Raw genomic sequence first — 20,788 nt, forward strand, 5'->3', positions numbered from 1 at the left:
AAAGAGCTAAAACAAGAGTGGACATCGGCTCAGCCTACACTCGGTTAAGGAAGCTAAAAGAGGCTATGAAATCACGGACTGGTGGTGACCTGGCTTTGTTGCTACTGGACTTGTAAGTAATATCTTTTGTACAACAGTGCGGATCTTTTCACATCCTGGTTTATTTAGTATCAGTTAGTCCGTGTTAGCGGTAGCTCATTGTTAGCACTAGCTACAGCAGGCTGCGGCAGGGTTGTTTTGCTTTCAATCAGTAGGAGGGAGCAGCAGAACCCGTTAAGTGTTACTTTAAGAGTTTCAACTCACCACTGCTACCATCTCTGCAGCATTTCCTCTGGGACATCGAATTATTGGCACCGCACCTGAGGGACCAGAGGTGGTAGTACAGTATCAGGTTAATCTGTCAGGATCAACTAATGTGTAGCCTGTGATAGGAGGAGGAATTACGTTTGCTAACCAAACTCTTAAAACAGAGCTCTGGTCAATGCTGATGTGTTTAGACCAGTTGGACTTACCTAAAGTGACAAAGAAACAGAACAGGCTGTCGACAACTGTGTCCATGATGGCCTCCATGTCTGTGTCCTGGATATCTGCTCTATTGATGGCTGCAGGGGGGGAAGAGATACTTGTCATTAGGTCTCTTCATGACCACAGTAGCAGCTGCTCTGGAGAGATGGAGCAGAAAGCTGTGGTACTTTAGAAGAAACAAGACTACTGTTATGTCTAAAAAGGAAGGTTCTGGGTTCTGGTTGGGATCAGGAGCAGAGGAAAGGTAGGTGTGTGCGTTACCATGGTAGGAAATGAGTTCTTTGTTCTGATGACAGAGGATGAACATGTCATCTTCCAGACTGATGAAGTTCAGGTACTGATCAAACACCTAAACACACAGAAATCATTAATGAACCAGACCAACATGAAAGCTGTAGAATTAAATGATAAAAATAAAGAGTTTGTTAATAAATGTGCTCCTCTTGATGTGGAGGAGCAGCAGCTCTACTCCAAGGACTACAAGAGGTCCAAGCTCCTCACCCGGGGTCTCATTTATAAAACATTGCGTAGAATCCTTACTAAAACCGTACTTAAGCTCAGCAAAAAAAATGTACTTACGCCAAGTACGCACAGCTGCACGCAATCGACTAACGAGAATGTTTCTCAGCTGCAATTTAGTCACATCCCACCCTCACTCCCACTTACTGCCATAAATACTCAATGCAAAGTGCCTTGTGGATCTCATGCATACACACGCTTATGCAGCTCTATCTGTCATTTCCACCGGACGACCACACTGTCTCTGCACGAATATCAAACTGTCTCTCTGACATATCAAAATGGGTGACATCCCACCATCTCCAACTCAACCTCTCTAAAACTGAACTACTCGTCATCCCAGCAAAACCATCCATACAGCACAATATCTCAATTCAAAAGGACTTCCTATCTCTGGCTCCTTCAAAGGCAGTTCGAAATCTGGGTGTTGTGATTGATGAACACCTGACCTTTAAAGATCATGTTGCCTCTGTTGCCCGTTCATGCCGCTTTGCGCTGTATAACATACGAAAGATCAGACCATACCTACCACAACATGCCACCCACTTCCTGGTGCAATCTACTGTCATCTCCCGCCTCGATTACTGCAATGCCCTTCTAACTGGTCTTCCAGGCTGTACTGTGAGACCTCTTCAAATGGTCCAGAACGCAGCGGCGCGTCTGGTCTTCAATCAGCCAAAAAGAGCACACGTCACCCCTCTGTTCATTGAGCTCCACTGTCTACCGCTAGCAGCACGCATCAAATTCAAATTGCTAACACTAGCATACAAAGTCCGAGATGGTACGGCTCCCATCTACCTGAATCCTCTTGCAAAGGCTTACGTCTCAGACCGGCCGCTCCGGTCATCACAGGATCGTCTGCTAGCAGTGCCTACACCACGATCAGGACAATCCAGACTCTTCTCATGCATCGTTCCACAAATGTGGAATGACCTACCAAGCACTACCAGAACAGGGGCTTCCTTTTCAATTTTTAAGAATCTCCTGAAGACCCTGCTCTTCAGAGAGCATCTTCTAAACTAGCACCCTCCCTGCACCCGTCCCCCCTCTCTACTGTCCACTCCTTGTCCCCTGCTCTTCATGACTGATGTCAATGTTGTTGTTGTTATTGTTGTTGTTAGCCTCAAGGGCAACATGCCGATTATCACTTGTAAGTCGCTTTGGACAAAAGCGTCTGCTAAATACATAAACATAAACATAAGTCGGCTGTTGCAGCGCTCCGCCAATGACGATGGCGACCGTAGATCAAGGAAGCGCAATTTCACAAAAGCAGAAATTGAGGAACCTGTGGGTGAGGTGGAGAAATGACAGGAAGTGTTTTTGCAAAACAAATAAGAGAAAATCCACGGAGTGGCACAGCGTTGCTGAAGCCGTCAATGTTGTGAATTCTTCAGAGAGATCTGTGGCTGATATAAAAAAAAATGGTCTAATCGGGATTCAATCCCCAAACTCCCGGGTGAAAGTCACGCGCACTAACCAGTCACCCAAACAGAGATCTCCCTTGTCCAAGCAGCCAGGGCGCATGATCAATCAGTGACTGGACACACACACTGTCACAGACACATGGCATTCTGTCTCAATCTGTCCCTGTTGATATTCTGCATTCCATATTCTGCACTTCAGGCTGTGTGTGTGTGTGTGTGTGTGTGCGTGCGTGCGTGTGTGTGTGTGAGTGTCGGAGGTCTTGTTCTGTGTGAAAATGAAGCAGTACAAGTGATAAAGCTGCAGGATTTCATAATTGTATCCTTCTCAGCAGCAGCACTGCAGGTGCTCTCCATGTCCAAAATGTGTGTAAGCCAGGTCCTTAGTCAACTTAAAGTTGAGCACATTTTTCCACTAAGTTTTCTTTCATAAATCCCAAAGTTTGCGTGGAAAGTTGCTTATGCAGTTTTCCGACCCCATTTTGTGCGTAAGCAAGCTTGATGAATGAGGCCCCTGGTCCGTGGTTCCATGGCCAGGATGAAAACCGCATATCTCCTCCTCAATCTGAGCTTCAACTATCAACAGGAACCTCCTCTCCTGAACCTCAGAGTAGACCTTGCTTAGAACATTTGCAAAATATCTTCGAACAAAAAAAAAAAAACTGAAACAAAAGCATGAAAAATGCTCACTGAACACAACACATGGCAGCGAGATGTACAGAGTCAGATGTAACCATGGTAACCTTTGTGACTTGGCTAACAGCATTAGCAGCCAGAGCAGCACTGGCGATGTCCTCCAGTTTACTTCTGCTGATGGCTGAGATGAAGTTCATGTAGTAGGACTCATACAGCTGGTTCCTCAGGTCCTGCACACACAGGGCACACCGTCAGACTGAACACTAGTTTGGGTTCATCACAGGCACATCGACACACAGGGACCAAAGTCATAAACATTACCCTACATCTGGCATTAACTGTGTATTATTGGGTTCAGCCATAAGGGAGTCTGAGCCCGTCTCAGCTCCGTTGGGTGGGGAGTCATCTAGATTCTCAGGAGGGTTAATACGATGTTTCATTCCTGCTTGTAGCTTAGTTTAGATTAAAATGTAAAATCAGTCCTTCATGGAAATCTGTAATCTTGAGTAAATGAAGATTAACTTGTTCACAGTGATGATAAAACCCCTTAAAGTATTCTCCACCTCTGAGGACAGGCTGACAGGATGTTTGAAAAACCTCCAATCAAATTACATTTTATTCATAACCGATGAGTAAAGGTGACATTAAGAATGTTTCAAAATGAGAAATAACCACAAACATCACGACCTCTGAGGCAGCGCTGCGCGGTAACTGATGACCCGAAACCAGACTGATTCAGAGGTGTTTCCACCGTCAGGTCAGTTAAACGTGAAATCACCTGACAAATCCTGTCGATGTTCTCCTCTGTGGGCATGAGAAAATAAACAGCTGGAACATCTGGAATGGGATCTCTGTCTGAGTGAAGGAGGCTGGAAACACACACACACACACACACACACACACACACACACACAATGAATGTATAATAATTAAGCATACAGACAAAACAGTAGAAACATCTGAGGACAAACATCAGTCAGATTACCAACAGCTAATTCTAACAGGAATACTTAGTACAGACGTTGGTCAGAGATATGAAAAAGGACAAGTTTGTAAATGGTATGCATCGAGTATGAGCGTAAACAAGTGAAAATATTACACACTGTGCCTTTAAGCCTCTTAGAGCTGTCCAGCTGCAGACAGAGGCCAATGTTACACTCAGAATGCTTATTCAGTGAGGAGAACACTTTAAGGAATCTGTTTGAATGATACTGATGGCAAACGGCGTGGTGTGTCGGCCCAGAAACATCAGCCTAATAGAGGGGTTAAAGTGGCAGTAGAATACTGTTCATTTACAATTGGAAACTGTTCTTTGAGTCTCTAAAGCATATGACATTTTGTTGGTGGTCTAAATGTTCCAGGAGTGCTGAAAACTGGACAACTACAACCCCATAATAAACCATTACCATGAAAAGATTCCCCCGCCCACCACGCCTAGACATGAATATCTAATGAGCTGCATGCTTACATGCAACTTGTTTGGTTCCTTTGCCCTTTGGCAGCAAGTGTCTCGATCTCACTGTCAATTAAGTTTTTGTGGGTTTTTTGGGAAAAACTCAGGGAATTCCCTCATGTGCTGAGGACGTAGCGTGACCAAAAATGGTAAACTGAGGGCGTTTCTGTATGTAAATGACTGATAATGGACATGAGCACCTGGGTACACACAGGTGGGATTTATCGGACGATTGCAGAGGAACATGCGTACGAGAAGCCACCGCATTCTTCATAGATCAGGATTTAGACTGTTCATACGAACATTCTACATTTCATTCGTGGGAAGGAATATTGGACAGTTTCTAGGAATGTTTGATAAACGAGAGCTCTACAGAGTACATGTTCAGCATGGAGGTTCTGGTCACCCATCATTTTAATATAGAAAATAGGTTTTCTCTGTCACTGCGGGATCTGATGTGTGTTAATTTAGTCTCAGAATAATAAACAGGTCCTACAGGTGAAGCGTGATGCCCATGTCTCGCAGCTCTTTGACAGAAAGCAGTGGAGAAATTATATCTTGGCCAAACCGGTCGTAAATCAGCACCTGGAAACAAACACACACACACACACACACACACACACACACACACACACACACACAATAAATCCATCTCCCCCTCTCTTATAGAGTCATGTTCATCTTCCAATTAAATTTTGGTTTAATGGAAAACTCAGCTGAAGAGAAACTTTTACTAAAAATGACTTTAAATTCTTTTGTGTCTGAAATAGTTGCCGGTCTGAACAAAACACACAAGACCTTAAGTCATAACTAATTAAATCAATTAATTTAAATCTAAAAATCACAGCTTTTTAATAAATTTAGACTCATTTATTTTGAAAGCATGCTTTAAGAAATCCATAATCCTTTTCCAGTTTTTCTTTCATTTTAACAGATTAGAAATCTTAAAAAAAAACACTCCAACGATGATTAATGACTAAGAATCCAATCAGAACTCTACAGACATGAAGGGTCCTACATCGATTTTATACAGTTAAAAGTCTGTTTATCATGCATTCGTTTTGGGTAAAGATGTTGGATATCGGGCAACATCGGATATTGGTAATAAAGCTAACTTCTAATTTCTGATAAAAAAAAAATAAAGTACTTCAGGTAACTAACATCACATATCTCCTATTGCGCATACTGAAACATTAAGTCATCTGTGTAAACATCTTGAGAAATTACTTTGATTTTAGTTAGGACAATGGTGCCAAACAACAGAAATATCTCTAAAAATAAACATTAGATTTGTCATATTTTGACATTTTGAGTGAGAGGAGAAGTAGCTGAATAGGTTGATAATAAAATGGTATGTAAAGGTCGTGTCTGTAAAATGTTCAAAACTGATACAGATCATCTCCGATATTACATTTCAATCCAAATATCAGACATCCCGCTTTTGGTGACTTTAGTTTCTGCGTGTGTGGCTTTACCTTCCATACAGGCTCGGCTGCTGCTTTCTTCAGAGGAGGAGAGTTGAAGTTCAGCATGCGCTTTAAAGCAACTGCACAAACACAAACAAGTCACTGAAATATTGTCTTAAACTTGTTTACAACAGAAAATAATTAGTACTAACAAGGTGTAAATTCAGAAAACACATCCCCCGATAGTTGTGATAATAATAATTAAAATAGATTGGATTTATGGATTATTCACACACTCTCACGTTCACCTACTGCTAGTGATTGTAAGCTACTGTGTAGCCACAGCTGCCCTGGGGCGATCTGACAGAGGCAAGGTAGTCATTTAGTGCCATTGACCCCTCTGACTACCACCAACACAGGCAAGTCAGGTGAAGTGTCTTTCTCAAGGAAACAACAGCAGGATACCCGTGACGGGAGATGGACTCAAACCCGCAATTCTTCCATCATGAGGCAACCTGCTCTACCTACTGAGCTACTGTTGATCAAATCACACACCCCTGGAATAATCAACAGTAATCACAGCCCCCCCCCCCCCCACACACACACACACACACACACAGATGAGACCAAGCTCCTCCCAATATGTATGTGTTGTAAAATTGGCACATGGTCCCAAAAAATGGTCAGCATTCCAACAAAAGATGTTATAAACTTAAAAACTGGAATACAATAATTGTCGCCAGCGGCTGTAATAAACTGACCCTGATTATTACAGAAATGTTTATTTCTCTCCAAGGTTCTGATGTCATTTTCCCTCTCTTACTTAAAGATGCTGATTTTATTTCATTTTCAACTTAAGTTTTTTATTCATGATCACCTGATAAACCCCATCACCGACCTACCCTGACCTCTACATCCAACTCTACAGCATCCTCTCGGACCTAACTCCACATTTCTCCTTCCCTCTCTATGTGCTGCTGTAGCAAGTGAATTTCCACTGTGGGATTAATAGTCTATTATATTCTATTAACCCTGATCTTGCATCGGAACTAAAGCAGATCGTTTCTTACAAATGACTAATGTATCCATCAATAATTACAATAATTACCCCCTTTGAGTATGTTACATTTGAAGTCTAACTCCTGTGGCTCAAAAGCCCAAGTAAACAAATTGTTATTAGCAGCAGCTAGCTCACACCAGGAACAGATGAATAACGCGTTTAGACAACTGGTTTTTGCTCTAATTGTATTTCTGTGTAGAAATTGTTTCTTTAGCGGATAACTGGACGAGTTAAAACCATGGTTAAAAGACACACAGCTGTTAGCAGCTCAACGCTAGCTAGCTAGCTGATGAAGCAGGCTGGATGAAGCCGGTTGGAGACTTCACAAACCTGGAATAATAATCCGAGTTCGGATAAAACTTTACGCTACTCGGTTTCACTGCTTTCTACCACTGACAGTTGGCTTTACTGGTGAAAAAACAACTAGTTTCACTCACCGGTCTGCTTATCGCGAACAGACGTCGCCATGTTTTATGTTGATAGTGGTGACGGAGCATCTGCGTGACGTGGCATCAACCTCACGTCATTCCACTTCAGACAGGGGGCGTGAAATTAGGATGGCTCACTCTGACTATTCCTACAAGCTATCCTGGAAACACTAACGCTGGATAGGTAAATAAATATAAATTGCCATCTCACCCTCCATGGGTGGTCTCCTTCCAAGCCCGGGTCCTTCACCAGAGGCCTGGTAGCAGAGGCGGAGCTAGCCTAAATGGCGCCCTGTGCGAGAACCCACTGTGACCCCCCCCCCCCCACACACACACACACACACACACACACCCCTACACAAGAAAAAAAAATTACACCTACAACTTTGTTGTTTATTATCATCACTATTATTATTATGAAGAATATGCAATTTTTATGTTTTGTTTATGTATTGGTTGATGCAGAAAAAATAAAAGGAAATTAACCCCCCCCCCCTCCCCCCCCGACTGCCGCCCTGTTCGGCCGCACATGTTGCACATATCAAGCTCCGCCCCTGCCTGGGAGCTTGAGGGATCTGTGGTTAGCAGTTTCTAGAACTGCACTTTTCTGGACTGAGATGTCTGATGTTTCTCCTGGGATCTGCTTTTGCCACTCCTCCAGTTTGGGGGTGAGTGCCCCGATGACCAAGGGTAACATCGATGTCTCCACTCTCCAGACTTTCTCGGGTTCTTTGAGGCCCTGGTACCTCTCTAGTTTCTCTTGTTCCTTTTTCCTGATGTTGCATCATTTGGTGTTGCCACATCAACCACAAAGGCTGTCCTCTGTCCGTCCAGTGCCCTTTCATAAAAGTAAATTATATAGAGCATACAACTTGAAATACATTTATTTTTACGTTTTTTTATTTGTGAGATTATCACCAATGAACAACATAGGGGTTTCCAGCCAGACACTGCTGCCTTGGATTCTACTAAATAGAGGGAAACATTTGAAACTCAAACATAAACCAAAAAAGTTGAGTCTGCTCATCCAACACTTTAGATAATCTGTCAAGCATTTAAATTCTTACTCTTAAAAATGTCTGACATATGAAATAGCACCAACATAACAACAAATATAAGAAAACACACACACACACACACACATTGACTATAATAGTTGATGACAGCAACAATAAAAACAGGAGTATGAACATTACTCTTTAAAGAACGTTTATAAACAGGATCGCCATCTGGTTCTCACTCTGAATGTCGGAGGTGAACATGGAGGCTGATGGCGTGCTCCATAGAGTGCTTGAAAGTCTTGTAGGAAGAGGTGACGGGCAGGAGGAGGCTGTTGGATTCTGGTTTGCTCTGAGGAAAAAGCGCCTCCTCCCATGACTTTCCCTCACTTTCCTCCTGCTCTTTTAGTTCTGCTTGGGGAGAGGTGGACTGGTGGAGGAAGGAAATAGAAGGAGGAGGTAGGAGGTCGGCTGGTGGAAGCCTGTCGGCTCCGATGACAAAGCAGAGGATGTCCTGCAGAGAGATGGAGCTTCTTCCAACTGTGGAAAAGGGAGGTGGTCACTCAGAATAGCAAACACTCTGATACCAATCCTCTGTCTGAGTCTGTTAAATCGTCGATGAATAAAAGCTTAGATCATCATTCTACCTTCACACTCCAGCAGGAAGTGTCTCCAAAAGGTGACAACGGGTGTCTCTCGTTCCAGTTTGTCCTGCTGCTCAGAGAAGCTAATGGTGAAAACCTGGCTGAGAGTCTGAGCTGTGATGCGCTCTGCAGACTCACAGAACACACGGTAGAAGACCGAAGGGAAGAGCTGAACCTGGATCAGATCAAAAACCACTATTAGCTCACGTGCTTCTGACTCGAGTCCATCCCACAACACATCAACAACATTTGACTTATTTAGAGGATTTCTGTCCACTAACAGAAATAATTAGACAAACATTACCTGACCACCGACACCCAAAGTCTGCAGACCTTCACGAAACCTACAAGACAAAACCAGACAAACAATAAATCATCACATCGTCCAGTTAAATGTCAGCTCACACCCATACAGAGCTATGAGACATGGAGGGAGGTAACTGTCTCCTGCAGCATGTCACACTAAAGACCTACCGTCTAAATTCGAACCATCAGCTATGCTTGCTTGTTTTACCAAGGTCTCCTTTGAAGACATGTGGTAATGGGGCTTCCTCGGTCCAAAGTCATGAAACAAGCTTCCATTTTAGATAAGATTCTTCATCTGTGGCAGTTTTAAAACAAAGCTGAAGACCTATTTTCTGGTTTTTACCTCATCCTATTTTATTTAACTTGATTTATTGTGTTTGTGCTTCTTTTATGGTTGATTTTATCAGTTTTGTTTAAGTCCACAGCACCTTGGTGGCATAACTGATGTCGGTATTAGGGTTGGACGATATATGGAAAATGCATATCGATAAAAAAATTCACAATGATCAATATCAATAGTTATCGATAACTATGAAAACAAGTAGATCATATATTTGAACTGCATCCCTGACCATTTAATATAATAACTTAATGATAAAACACATGGCTGTGTTACCAGATTTGGTTTTATCGATTCTCTACAAATTCACTTGTTTGATTTTTTTTCCAGACTTGTAAAAATCCAAATATTGTCATGTTGTTGAACCTTTTTTGGGACAATTTTCTCTGCCTCTTCTTGCTGCGACATCTTGTTTAAAGTCCCATTAGTCGCCACACACTGGTGAAATTATACCTCAGCATTTAACCCATCCCTTAGGGGAGCGGTGAGCTGCAGACCCAGGAACTATTTTGTGGTTTAGCCCCCCCATCCAACCCCTTGATGCTGAGTGTACTGGGTTTGGTATGGCCTGACTGTGGATTTGAACCCACAATCTCCCATTCTCAGGGCAGACACTCATACCAGTAGGGCAATGAACTGGTTACCATATTTTCCGGACTATAAGTCGCACCAGCCATAAAATGTATAATGAAGAAGAAAACATATAAGTCACATTTTGGGGGGAAATTTTATTATTTTAATTACAAAATCTGAGACCAAGTATTTCACTTTGCAAGACAAGTACCGGTAACGATAACAGAATAAGCAACGCGGGTGCAGCAGTGCGCCACAGTCTCCAGCAGAGGATGGAGGTGTTTCAAACCCTCCCAGCGGGCGAGGATAGCTCATTCCTGGGTCGCAGGCTGCAGCAGGTGATGGCGGGGTGGAGGAGCAGCCATGCCCAGCAGGTGATGGCTGGGCAGAGGAGCTGAAACCTGGGCCAGATCCAGTGCGCAACAGCGTGCAACAGGCTCCAGCAGGTGATGGCTGTGTGCTTTTTATTCCTAGCGGGGAAGGGGAGCTCATTCCTGGTCCGGAGCCGGCCCACAGCAGCCTAAATAATTTGGTATATAAGTCGCTCTGGAGTATAAGTCGCAGGTCCGGCCAGACGATGAAAAAAAAGTGTGACTTATAGTCCGGAAAATACGGCACATGCTCTCTGTTTAGGTTCGGGGGAAGACTTGGTGTTTAATGACTTGTTTCAGGACCAGGGGCTGGCCTTGGTACTTTTGACTCAATTTGTCTCACCTCTGAAGTGGGAGCTGCATCCTTGTGATCATGGTGAAGCTGACCAAGTCCTCCACCAGTACTTCTCTCTCCCGCAGGCTCCTGACTGGTTGGTTACAGCCAGCTAACTCCAGGAACTCCCAGCTAGCTGCCATGGCTTCTCTCAACTTATCTAAAGATTCTGCCTCTGCAATCTGAAACCATAGATACCAGCTAGTCAGCTTCTAACTTCATAATGTCAATGATGTGTGTGCAGGAGCTGTGAGGTTAAAGGTCAGACTCTGTCCTGCACTCACCTGTCGGACTTGGTGGGTCAGGTGTGTGTCAGGGGTCATGTGCCTGAGAGAGAGAGGGCGGTTGGCCGGATAGTTAAACAGACACTGGTACAGAGCCGGGGAGAAGAACCCCACAGGTGGTCCGCCATGGGCCAGGGACAGGGCCAACAGGCAGCCCAGGTCAAAGTACGAGTCATCACGGAGAGCTGGAATGAACACACACACACACACACACGCACGCACGCAAGCACACACACACACACACACACTTTACTGAAGTGGACCGGACCTGATCTGAACTACTTATTGATGTGTTGTGCTTTGAGACAATGTTGGCTCTGAACTGGTTTTGGATCAAACTGAATTAAAAGGTTTCTACTCATGTATTTGAGTTAGTTTCTGATTTTTAAAAAAAAGTCTTCTAACCCTGGGAGTCCAGGGCCAGGTTTTTGCATCCACTTGGACCTTCAAACACCTCAGAGTTATGGATCTGCTGCAAGAGCAGCTTCAGGAAGAATGTCCTGGCTGTGTCTTCATCCTGGGCTGCGTACTGCTCATCTCTGAATCTGAAAGATAAAAGACCGTCACAACAGAAGGTGTCGGGACAAACAGGAGTAAATATGTATTTGTCTTCAGACCTGATCAACAGTGTGTGTGTGGGGTCAAAGTCCGGCCTCCTGACGAGGTCCAGACCAGCTGACAGAGCCTGATCTCCATCCACCTCAAGCTCCACACTGAAAGGATGATGTTGAGGGACTATGGATTGAAGGATCTCCTCAGGTGACTCAGGTCTTACGGGTAAACTGGCTCTGAAAGAGACAGAACCAAAACTCTACCAACACTGAATCTTGCTCAGAGCCACAGGGCAGAAATGGACATGTATACCTTTTACTGTGTTTGGACAGCAAATTTCTTCTCTGACCTGCACGGGGGGGTGTAACCAGGAATGCTAAAGTGGTCAACAACAACGACTAGTTAGTGGAGGAGCTCAGCAGCTGGACCTTTGTTTAGCAAAGACACACCAGCAACCAGGTCAGACCTCTTTTATTAGTAGCCCTGGTGCAGTCGGAGCAGGCCCAGTCTCTAGCGTCCAACTTCAGTCCTGAACATTTCCTGTGAGTCCCCCTGGATCCACACAGGCAGCACCGGATCACCATAAACCAGCTGGAACCAGAAACAGAACCGTTCTTAATTCTTGTCCTTCACATACTGAAACAGAGAAAAGAGCAGGAGCACCTTGTGCATGTTACGTGCACGTTAGGCTACACAGCACATCAGAACAACAGCAACCTGTCTGGTTGATGCTGGTGATGCAGGTCCAGGAGCCAGAGCAGGTTAACTCTACAGGGACGTCCCCCGCCCCAGACAAAGGCCAGAAGAAGAGTTAAAACTCTATCTGTCCTGTAGGTTACCATATACAAATTAAAGGCCCAGTTTGTGAAAATGTTTCGACTCTTTAGCACCATGCAGTTCAGAGTAGGTATTGCAGCTACAGTAGCGCACATGCACCAAAAAGGCAATTTGTCATCAACGACTTCCAGCTCAAGCTTTAGGGTGTTTGATTATAGATGGAAGCTCTGGGTGTGAATATTAAAACTTGATTGTATAAAAGACTTTAGTTAAGAATATTTGTTCAAGCTTTCGGTCAACAGACCTTCATTAGGAATTGTAAATGTTCATCCAGAGAGTTCCTATTAAAAGGCAAAAACAGCTGATGTTGAACACCTGGGTCAATTCCACACAGCAAGGCATTATGGGGGATGGAGTCCCTTTCACATAACAGTGCCTTGACACAAGAAGTTAACAAAATCTTATAAAAACACTTCCAAAACATCTATCAGGCGAAAGAGATTAATACATTGCAGACATCGAGCTGGAAAAGCCTTCGTTGAGCAAGCTAAAATGATGTATTAGACGGAGTGTTCTGGGAGAAACCCCCACCCCCCGTTTTCAACACTAGCCGTCATCTTGGAAACTCCCTTAGCTTTGTTGTTTAGCTAATTTGGATCCGTTTATAAACAACTGAGACAGTTCACGGATTTTACTCCGCAGCTGAAAGCAGAACCCAACGTACCCACTCTTGTTTGAGAACGTGCGTCCGTCGCTGCAGAGGCAGATCAGAGAATCGCAATGCTCGTAAACCTCCAGAAGCTCGGAATATGCGTTTGCCTCCAACTCCCATGATGCATCTCTGCACAGGCGGAAAAAAAGACTGCATCATTACTAAAACACACAAGGAGTCAGGTTTTCTGTTGGCAGTAACTGGAACAAACAGGACAGCTCTACTGAAAGACCAGGGCCCTCATGTGCAAAGACAGATGTCCTACTAAACGATGGAAATTAATTCAGAAAGCCCGTTTGCACAAACAAACCCAGATGTATCAACGTGTGTGTCCTCACGGATCCAACCACATTTCCTGTGTACATTGTTGGGTATTTTTTTTTATCCTGAAACTGAACCCTTAAATGAACCCTGAAATGAAACCGTGAAATGAAACCACACAGGAGAGGAAGTCATTAGGTTTTTTAACGATGTGAGGAGACAGCGAAGACCAACCAGCCAAAAGCCTGTCCCAGGCCTCTGTCCGATTTACTCTGGCCTCCCTCTGCACCACAGCTTGGTTTCATTGAAACACAGGCAGACATGACAAAGGACCATACACCACTGTCACACTTAACCAATAAACACTGTTGCTTCTATCTAAGGCGGGACCTTCTAAAAAGGAAGTCTCAAGTTACAGGGGTGACCCATTCAGCCTGCTAGCTTTTCCTGTTGCCAAGCAGAGCCTTCCCAAAGGAAGTCTTAATTTATGACTGACAGCCAGAAACTCAGTAACCAGAGATACATGTTAGGCAGGCTACTCTCCAACCCCCATGCAGACAAACATCAGGACTTATCAGCCACATTCCACAGCTAGGAGGAAAGGAGAAAGCCCTCTGTGGCTTTCTTATTAACATATGATTACTGAAAGAGGAACATTTGAGACAGTAATACATCAAAATATCTAACATGCATCCTGACCAACATAGGATTGGGCCTCATGAGGAATCACCAGGTTCCTCCCCTTGACTCGTCTTAATTTACATATGCTAATGGGGGCTAATATGTCCTGCAGATGTTTTTGTTTTAATACCCACTCATGTCACTGCAACACTTTGATGTGTTATTGTTCATCATACGTTTCCAGTGTGAGAGGGAACCCCAGCCCGAGTTACACTGAACAAAAGCCCCTTGATATGGGGCACCCACCTGTGAGGTGAGATGGATTATCTTGGTAAAGGAAAAGTGCTCACGAACACACACATAGACAGATTTCAGAACAATATTTGAGAGTCATGGGTGTTTTGTGTATGTAGAAAAAGTTTCAAATGTTTGAGTTCAGCTCATGAGAAATGGGAGCAAAACCAAAGTGTTGCATTTATATTTTTGTTCAGTGTATTTTAATAGTCACCCAGCCTGCCTACTAAGTTTTGCAATAATTGTAGAAATGTGCGTACACCAGACATGAAGTTCACAAGCTCACTTCAATACTGATAAATTTGAATATTTGTGTGGAAAAAGGCGAACGCCAGGATGTCTTATACATGAGGTCCCTGGTATGGAGTTTGTGGCCCTTCTCCAGAAGTTCCTACTCAACATGGTTCAGGTGGTTTTCCATTACAACTTAGAAATGGCTCTGGTGGGTGGGCTCGTCGTAGTGGAACAGCCCCAGAGTTATAAAAATACAGCTACACAAAAAAGACAACATGGAGACGCTGTTGAACATTCTGTGGCTTTCGTCAGACTGAGAAGAGACCTAGAAAAGGCTGTGGGCAGCAAGGCGGAGCACGCTGGAGCAACCGTTGACTCCGCCTCCTGGCCCATCAGTGACAGTCTCTTTCTTTACATTTTTGGCCTGGCTCAGTACGCTTAGAATGACAGTGAAGCCGTTTATAAAAAAAAAAAGTGCTTAAACATATTACTAGTGGGAACGCCTTGAAACCACACCGTACCAACCCAACTGGGCTGTGCTGAGGTTCTGGTGGAAAAGGGCTGTTACTGGTGAGGAAACAGTGTTTGTGTTACCTCTCTGGGATAAAGATCCCCATCCTGAGCATCTCCTCCTGGAACTGGTCTTTGTTGTTACAAAGAGTGCACTTGAAGAAGAAGAGGCCTGCACTGTGGGCCTGACGCTGACACACAGACACAACCAGGAAATTAGAGGGGTTTTACTATGCTAAACTACAAGAACCAACTCCACATTCTAATCTGACCGAGAGAACAAGAAGACAACACATCAAGTTTCTCAAGTAGAAAATAGGTTAAATATATTGTATCGGATTGATATCGGTATCGTATTGGAAGTGAAAAGGTTGCATCGGGACATCACTAGATGAAACCTGTGAAACCTGGTTTCTCTAAACTTACTCTACCTGCACACAGTCTCTGTGGAACCAGCTGGCGTGGCAGGATGGACATTTCAGAATAGAGTAGGACAGAACCGGTTCGATGGAGTCCAAACAGATGGAGCAGGAGTGAGGGAGACTGGAGTCCGACCCCAGGGACAAGGACTGGGAAGGACTGTGATCTTGGCAGTAAGTCCTGAACAGAGACAGGACAAAAAACTTGAGCTTCTTCCTTCACATAGAATTTTTCATCCATTTGGATTTACCAAGGAGGCTTTCTTATGCCTAAAGAGCAAAATGAAACTGGTACTTAAGGTACTTCTTCATTTGGCTATTGGAGTTTTTGAAATACCCTAAATTAACTATGCTCCATGGAGTCCTGACAAAAATTAATTGCACATTCTTGTGAGTGTTTATTGTTGTGTGTGTATGTGTGATTACATTGTATGTACAGCACAATAAAGCATTTTCAGTAATACTATACTAGCTTGTGTCAGAACTCACGGGAACAGTCCAGTAAACTGTGAGATGAATTTGTGTTTCCTCCCACAGGGGTAGTGCACCGTCTTTCTGCAGTTTGTGATGTTACAGCCAACGCATGCTCCCTTCTTCTTACAGCCAACACACCTCTGGAGATACACACCCAGCACCCAAACAGGACAAAGGTCAAACAGCTAGACTCTGTCCTGAGATGGGTAGTTTCTGTATAAACTTGTTAAACAGATCCAGACTGGTTAAAAAAAGATAAAAAGTCTAAAAATCGTCGGCTAACAGTGCCTACACCACGCTCAGGACAATCCAGGCTCTTCTCATGCATCGTTCCACAAATGTGGAATGACCTTCCAAGCACTACCAGAACAGGGGCTTCCTTTTCAATTTTCAAGAAACTCCTGAAGACCCTGCTCTTCAGAGAGCATCTTCTTAACTAGCACCCTCCCTGCACCCGTCCCCCCTCTCTACTGTCCACTCCTTGTTCCCTCCTCTCCATGACTGATGTCAAGTTGTTGTTGTTGTTAGCCTCAAGGGCAACATGCCGATTATCTCTTGTAAGTCGCTTTGGACAAAAGCGTCTGCTAAATACATAAACATAAATAATGTCATCTGACTAAACAAAACATCCTATTTTAATATGAACGACGATCAAATGAACTGGGTAGTTCACCAAGCTACTTACCAGTCGACTCGACCTTCTGACCTCCTGTTTGATGTCCTCCACCAGGAATCCAAAGACGCCCTCATCTTCTTCTCCTCGTTGGTAAATTCCATTAGACGTTAGCTGGTAAACCAACAAATTTACATTCACTCACACACTGAAAACACCTGAGGTACACCACTCTAAGAGGTTCATCAGTTTCCCAAAAGTTAACTTCCTGCCCAAGACAGGTCGTGTTGGCCCGACACCAGGAAGAGGCATTAATGAATATCTCCTGACCTTTCTGTATCCTTATTGACTTCAAGGTCTCCTCACAAGACATCTCTAAAGGAGACAAGACTTTTATCCAACTTCCTTTTAATAAAAATATCTTATTCTGGCTCATAAAATGATTTCTTCACTTTACAGGTTAAGAACAATTACATTAAATAATGAATGTTTATCTAAAGTGGTTTAATAATCATTTTATATTAAAAAATGAATCAACACAAATGTTTATTCTGGAAATAATGCTTTATTTCATTATAAAATTCAACAGGTAGACTTATTTGGTGTATTAAAGATCTTAAATTATCAGTATATTCACATTTTAATATTGGTATATTAACAAAGGAACATATTTACTTCATATTAAGTGAAATAAGCTTTTCTAAGCGGCTGAGGATCCTGTTAATGCCCATTTACACTTGTTAGATTCGGATTTGTCAAGAACTGATAAATAAGAAATGTTAGGCATTTCAGTTCCTGCAGAAGCTTCCAGCGTATGCTAAAATTATCATCCCAGGGGAAATCAAGCCAGCTTTTTCTGTGGATTAGTTTTTAGCGCCAGAAAGAGCTGTCCTATCAAAATAAAACAATTATTATTATTTACTCCATCATCTACAAACAACTCATGAGCTGTGAAACGGTCCGCCTGCAGCCCGGGAGTCGACCTCTGACCAGCTGGTGCGAATACGGCCCGTGACATCCAGGTGTCAAACATTTTGCTTTCCAAGGAGAACTTTAGCTCAGCAGGATCGCAGAGGAGTCTCCATACACATGTGGGACCGCATTTCTGCACTGGCGTTTGATGAGTCAATTTTAATTTGATAACTTGTTAAACCGCATTAAACAGTCAAATTTATTTTATAAACCAAGACATCACACCTTTCTGAGTCACTTAGTGAAGCTCTTAAACATGCATGGTCATGTTTCATCGGAGTTCATTCATTGTCTCGTTTGATATCACTTTGAATCACCATTTATAATCATGTGCATTACATCATCATAGAAATATAGTAGTAAATAGATTTTTATAAACTATATTTTTGCCCCTGTGTCAAATGATTAGTGTCGTTTTCCTGGCGTTACCCAAATTACCTAGTTTCATCATCAATCGAATACTAAAGGTTCAATAATATTGATAATTAATATTTTTTATAAAATATTAAATTTTACTGAATACTTTTATATTTTATTTACAATTTACTAAAAGTAACCACTTACAAACGTTACAATAGGATGTTCCAGAAGGATAAAAATGTCTTCACTCACTCTGAACCGAAAGGTCCCTCAGGACGTCGTGATGATGAAGAGTTTAACCTTTAGTAAAACTCACCAAACAGAAGTAGTGGACGGAGAGGTTGTGATCCTTGAGCTTGACCTTTTCTCCATACAAGGCTGGGTCATCATCAGCGAATCGACACAGAACACAGTCTGGACACACACACACACACATACACAAATCCATAGTTACAAGCTTCCATTTGTGGTGTGTACAGATTCTAGAACTTCTACAAACTGACCTAAGTTTCTTACAGTTTGTAACTCCAAACATTTTGCTCTACTGGACCATTAAGCATGAAAGTCTTAGGTATTACCACCTGAGTCTCATGTTTTCTGCATACTGCTCTGAGTTGGTCAACCAGTATTGGGTCTATCCCAGGGAGCTGGAGCCTTTTGCAGCTCTTCAGTTACAGTTTGGCCACAATAACCACCATGATGAACATGACCATGAAGATGCCCATTGTAACATGTAGTACCAGGGCAGTTAAAGTCACAGGTTGATGACACCTTGTAGTCAGATCAGACCTTAGTACAAACTTTATAAAGACATTACAGAATGGCTCTTTTGCAAAGTTTAGATTGTACTATTTATTGTGTCATTGGGGTTTTATAAAATAGTTTTCACAAATGTAATCCTAGTAACCTCACAACCTCAGCATAGGATATTTGTTGGGACCCTCTTTTTTTTGGGGGGGGGGGGGGGGGGGCATGAACCCCAGATTGTTTATCACCGTTATGAAGAACAGGTTTAGGTGTGGACATCACTCACGATCTTCTTGCTTGGTGGATCCATCGGTGGAGCGAGGCATCTTGACCCTCTTCTTCATACTGGTTGTTTTCCACCTGTTGGCGAATGATGAAGGCTAGCAAATCATCGTCATGAATAAAACACACCATTTAGATCATCTACACAAAGAAAAAAAAACATGCTTCAGCCTCCTGAAGCACAACCACACCAACAATGTGTACACTGACTGGCCACTTTATTGGGTATACCTTGCTAATAATCATCTTCCTGCACCTCCACCCCCCCCCCCCCCACACACACACACACACACACACACACACAAATTCAAAGTTGTGGTGCATCACCTACAGAATTGCCCCTGAAAGATTGGATATAAGTCTGTCCCCCTGTGATCCACTGGTGAACATTTGAACTGCTCCAACTCAGCTAACCGACTCGGAGGGAACATAAATGTAACCAAGTCAAACCCAAAACTCACAAAGAGAACACAATACATTCGTGATTTTTGAAAGTTTAACCAAATAATATTTTAGGTTGAGTTAAATAAGAACACTTTTTCAAACAATGGATTCTTTAAAACACTCGAACATCTGAACTTGATCGAACGTAGACACGAATAACTAAGCGCTCGACGAACACGAAAAAGTTAAATCACTCACGAAGCGACTAAATAATTCTTACTTTACATCCAAGGAAGCAGAATTTTGGTTTGTGTCCAAATACGAGTCCGTTTTTTGTGTAAATCGATTTCCAGTTTACGTCTGCAGCTTCTGACGCCTTCCAGTTTAAATTTCCCTCTTTTCAAAACAAAAGCCGCTCATTTCCGTTTCCGGTCTGCTGTGTTTGGGTTTTTGGCACGTATATAAACGTATATATTAATGTCGATGATATAAACATGTTTATATACGTATCTATGACTTTTTGGTCCACGGACACATATATTGATCGTCTTTCTCTCCCACAATTGATTATTTCATTTAGCAGCTGACAGTCTTCCCTCGCTAAGTAGACTGTCCTGCCACCAACAGAACAGCTATTTTGGACCTCGGTGAAGTTCAGCTGCAGACCCTCTCCAAACCATAGACATATATACTGGACAATGGGATTCCATAGGCCCCAATAACGAGCAGCTAGGTATTATTGCCCACAATGCAGCTCTAAAATTGAGGCCAACCCGGAAGTACCAGAAATTGCAGTTCCACCCTCATCCGCTGGGGGCTGGTGTCAAAAGCGAGCAAATCCTCATTGACTCCCATGTTAAAAATACCAATTTCACAGTAGAAATAAACATGTTTACAGCCTGGTACCAAAACATGTTTTTTGTTTAAATTATCTAGTTTACACTCATGGCAACTCTGAGGGGGGTGAATTTTTTTCTCACTCTTCTGTTTAAGTGTATTGAAAGCCTAAAATTCTGTATAATTAATGAGCATCCAACACAAGTGACCACCGCCTCAGACCCACGTGACCACAGAGCTAGTTCCGTGGAAAGGCCTCAGTATAGCCTCGGTCTCTCCTGGAAACTGTTTCGGGATTTTGAGTCTCTGTGCTTGTGAATTCTGTTTTGGATATTACTGGTGCAATTGTTGGACAAAATGACTTGCTGTGGCATTAATTGCACTAATAGAGCATCCAAGGAGTCTCCACTTCATTTTTTTTCGGTAAGTTAAATTAAATGT

General features: G+C 43.0%; 2 protein-coding genes across 2 annotated transcripts in view; both read right to left on the reverse strand.

Moving 5' to 3' along the window:
* scfd1 (sec1 family domain containing 1) overlaps positions 1 to 7,690 on the reverse strand; it is a 33,336-nt gene extending 25,646 nt beyond the window's left edge. The window contains exons 1-8 of the mRNA XM_015969422.3: positions 7,458 to 7,690; positions 6,030 to 6,100; positions 5,051 to 5,139; positions 3,880 to 3,970; positions 3,209 to 3,331; positions 787 to 874; positions 513 to 602; positions 304 to 359 (exon numbers count right to left, since the gene is read on the reverse strand). Of these exons, the coding sequence (XP_015824908.3) occupies positions 304 to 359; positions 513 to 602; positions 787 to 874; positions 3,209 to 3,331; positions 3,880 to 3,970; positions 5,051 to 5,139; positions 6,030 to 6,100; positions 7,458 to 7,488 (639 nt within the window). The 5' untranslated portion in view covers positions 7,489 to 7,690. The remainder of the gene's footprint in view (positions 1 to 303; positions 360 to 512; positions 603 to 786; positions 875 to 3,208; positions 3,332 to 3,879; positions 3,971 to 5,050; positions 5,140 to 6,029; positions 6,101 to 7,457) is intronic.
* A 640-nt stretch (positions 7,691 to 8,330) lies between these two features.
* g2e3 (G2/M-phase specific E3 ubiquitin protein ligase) lies at positions 8,331 to 19,912 on the reverse strand. The gene is made up of 17 exons (XM_015969423.3): positions 19,791 to 19,912; positions 19,131 to 19,204; positions 18,414 to 18,511; positions 16,838 to 16,939; positions 16,168 to 16,292; positions 15,691 to 15,859; positions 15,344 to 15,450; positions 13,352 to 13,468; positions 12,317 to 12,441; positions 12,163 to 12,226; positions 11,916 to 12,086; positions 11,704 to 11,843; positions 11,299 to 11,483; positions 11,024 to 11,196; positions 9,395 to 9,434; positions 9,094 to 9,265; positions 8,331 to 8,986 (listed from the first exon to the last, which is right to left on the reverse strand). The coding sequence occupies exons 2-17, from the start codon at positions 19,186 to 19,188 to the stop codon at positions 8,685 to 8,687; spliced, it is 2,148 nt and encodes a 715-aa protein (XP_015824909.3). The 5' UTR covers positions 19,189 to 19,204; positions 19,791 to 19,912; the 3' UTR covers positions 8,331 to 8,684.
* Positions 19,913 to 20,788: the final 876 nt, after the last annotated feature.

This window comes from Nothobranchius furzeri, chromosome 18 (genome assembly GCF_043380555.1).
Source record: "Nothobranchius furzeri strain GRZ-AD chromosome 18, NfurGRZ-RIMD1, whole genome shotgun sequence".
NCBI classification, from domain to species: domain Eukaryota; kingdom Metazoa; phylum Chordata; class Actinopteri; order Cyprinodontiformes; family Nothobranchiidae; genus Nothobranchius; species Nothobranchius furzeri.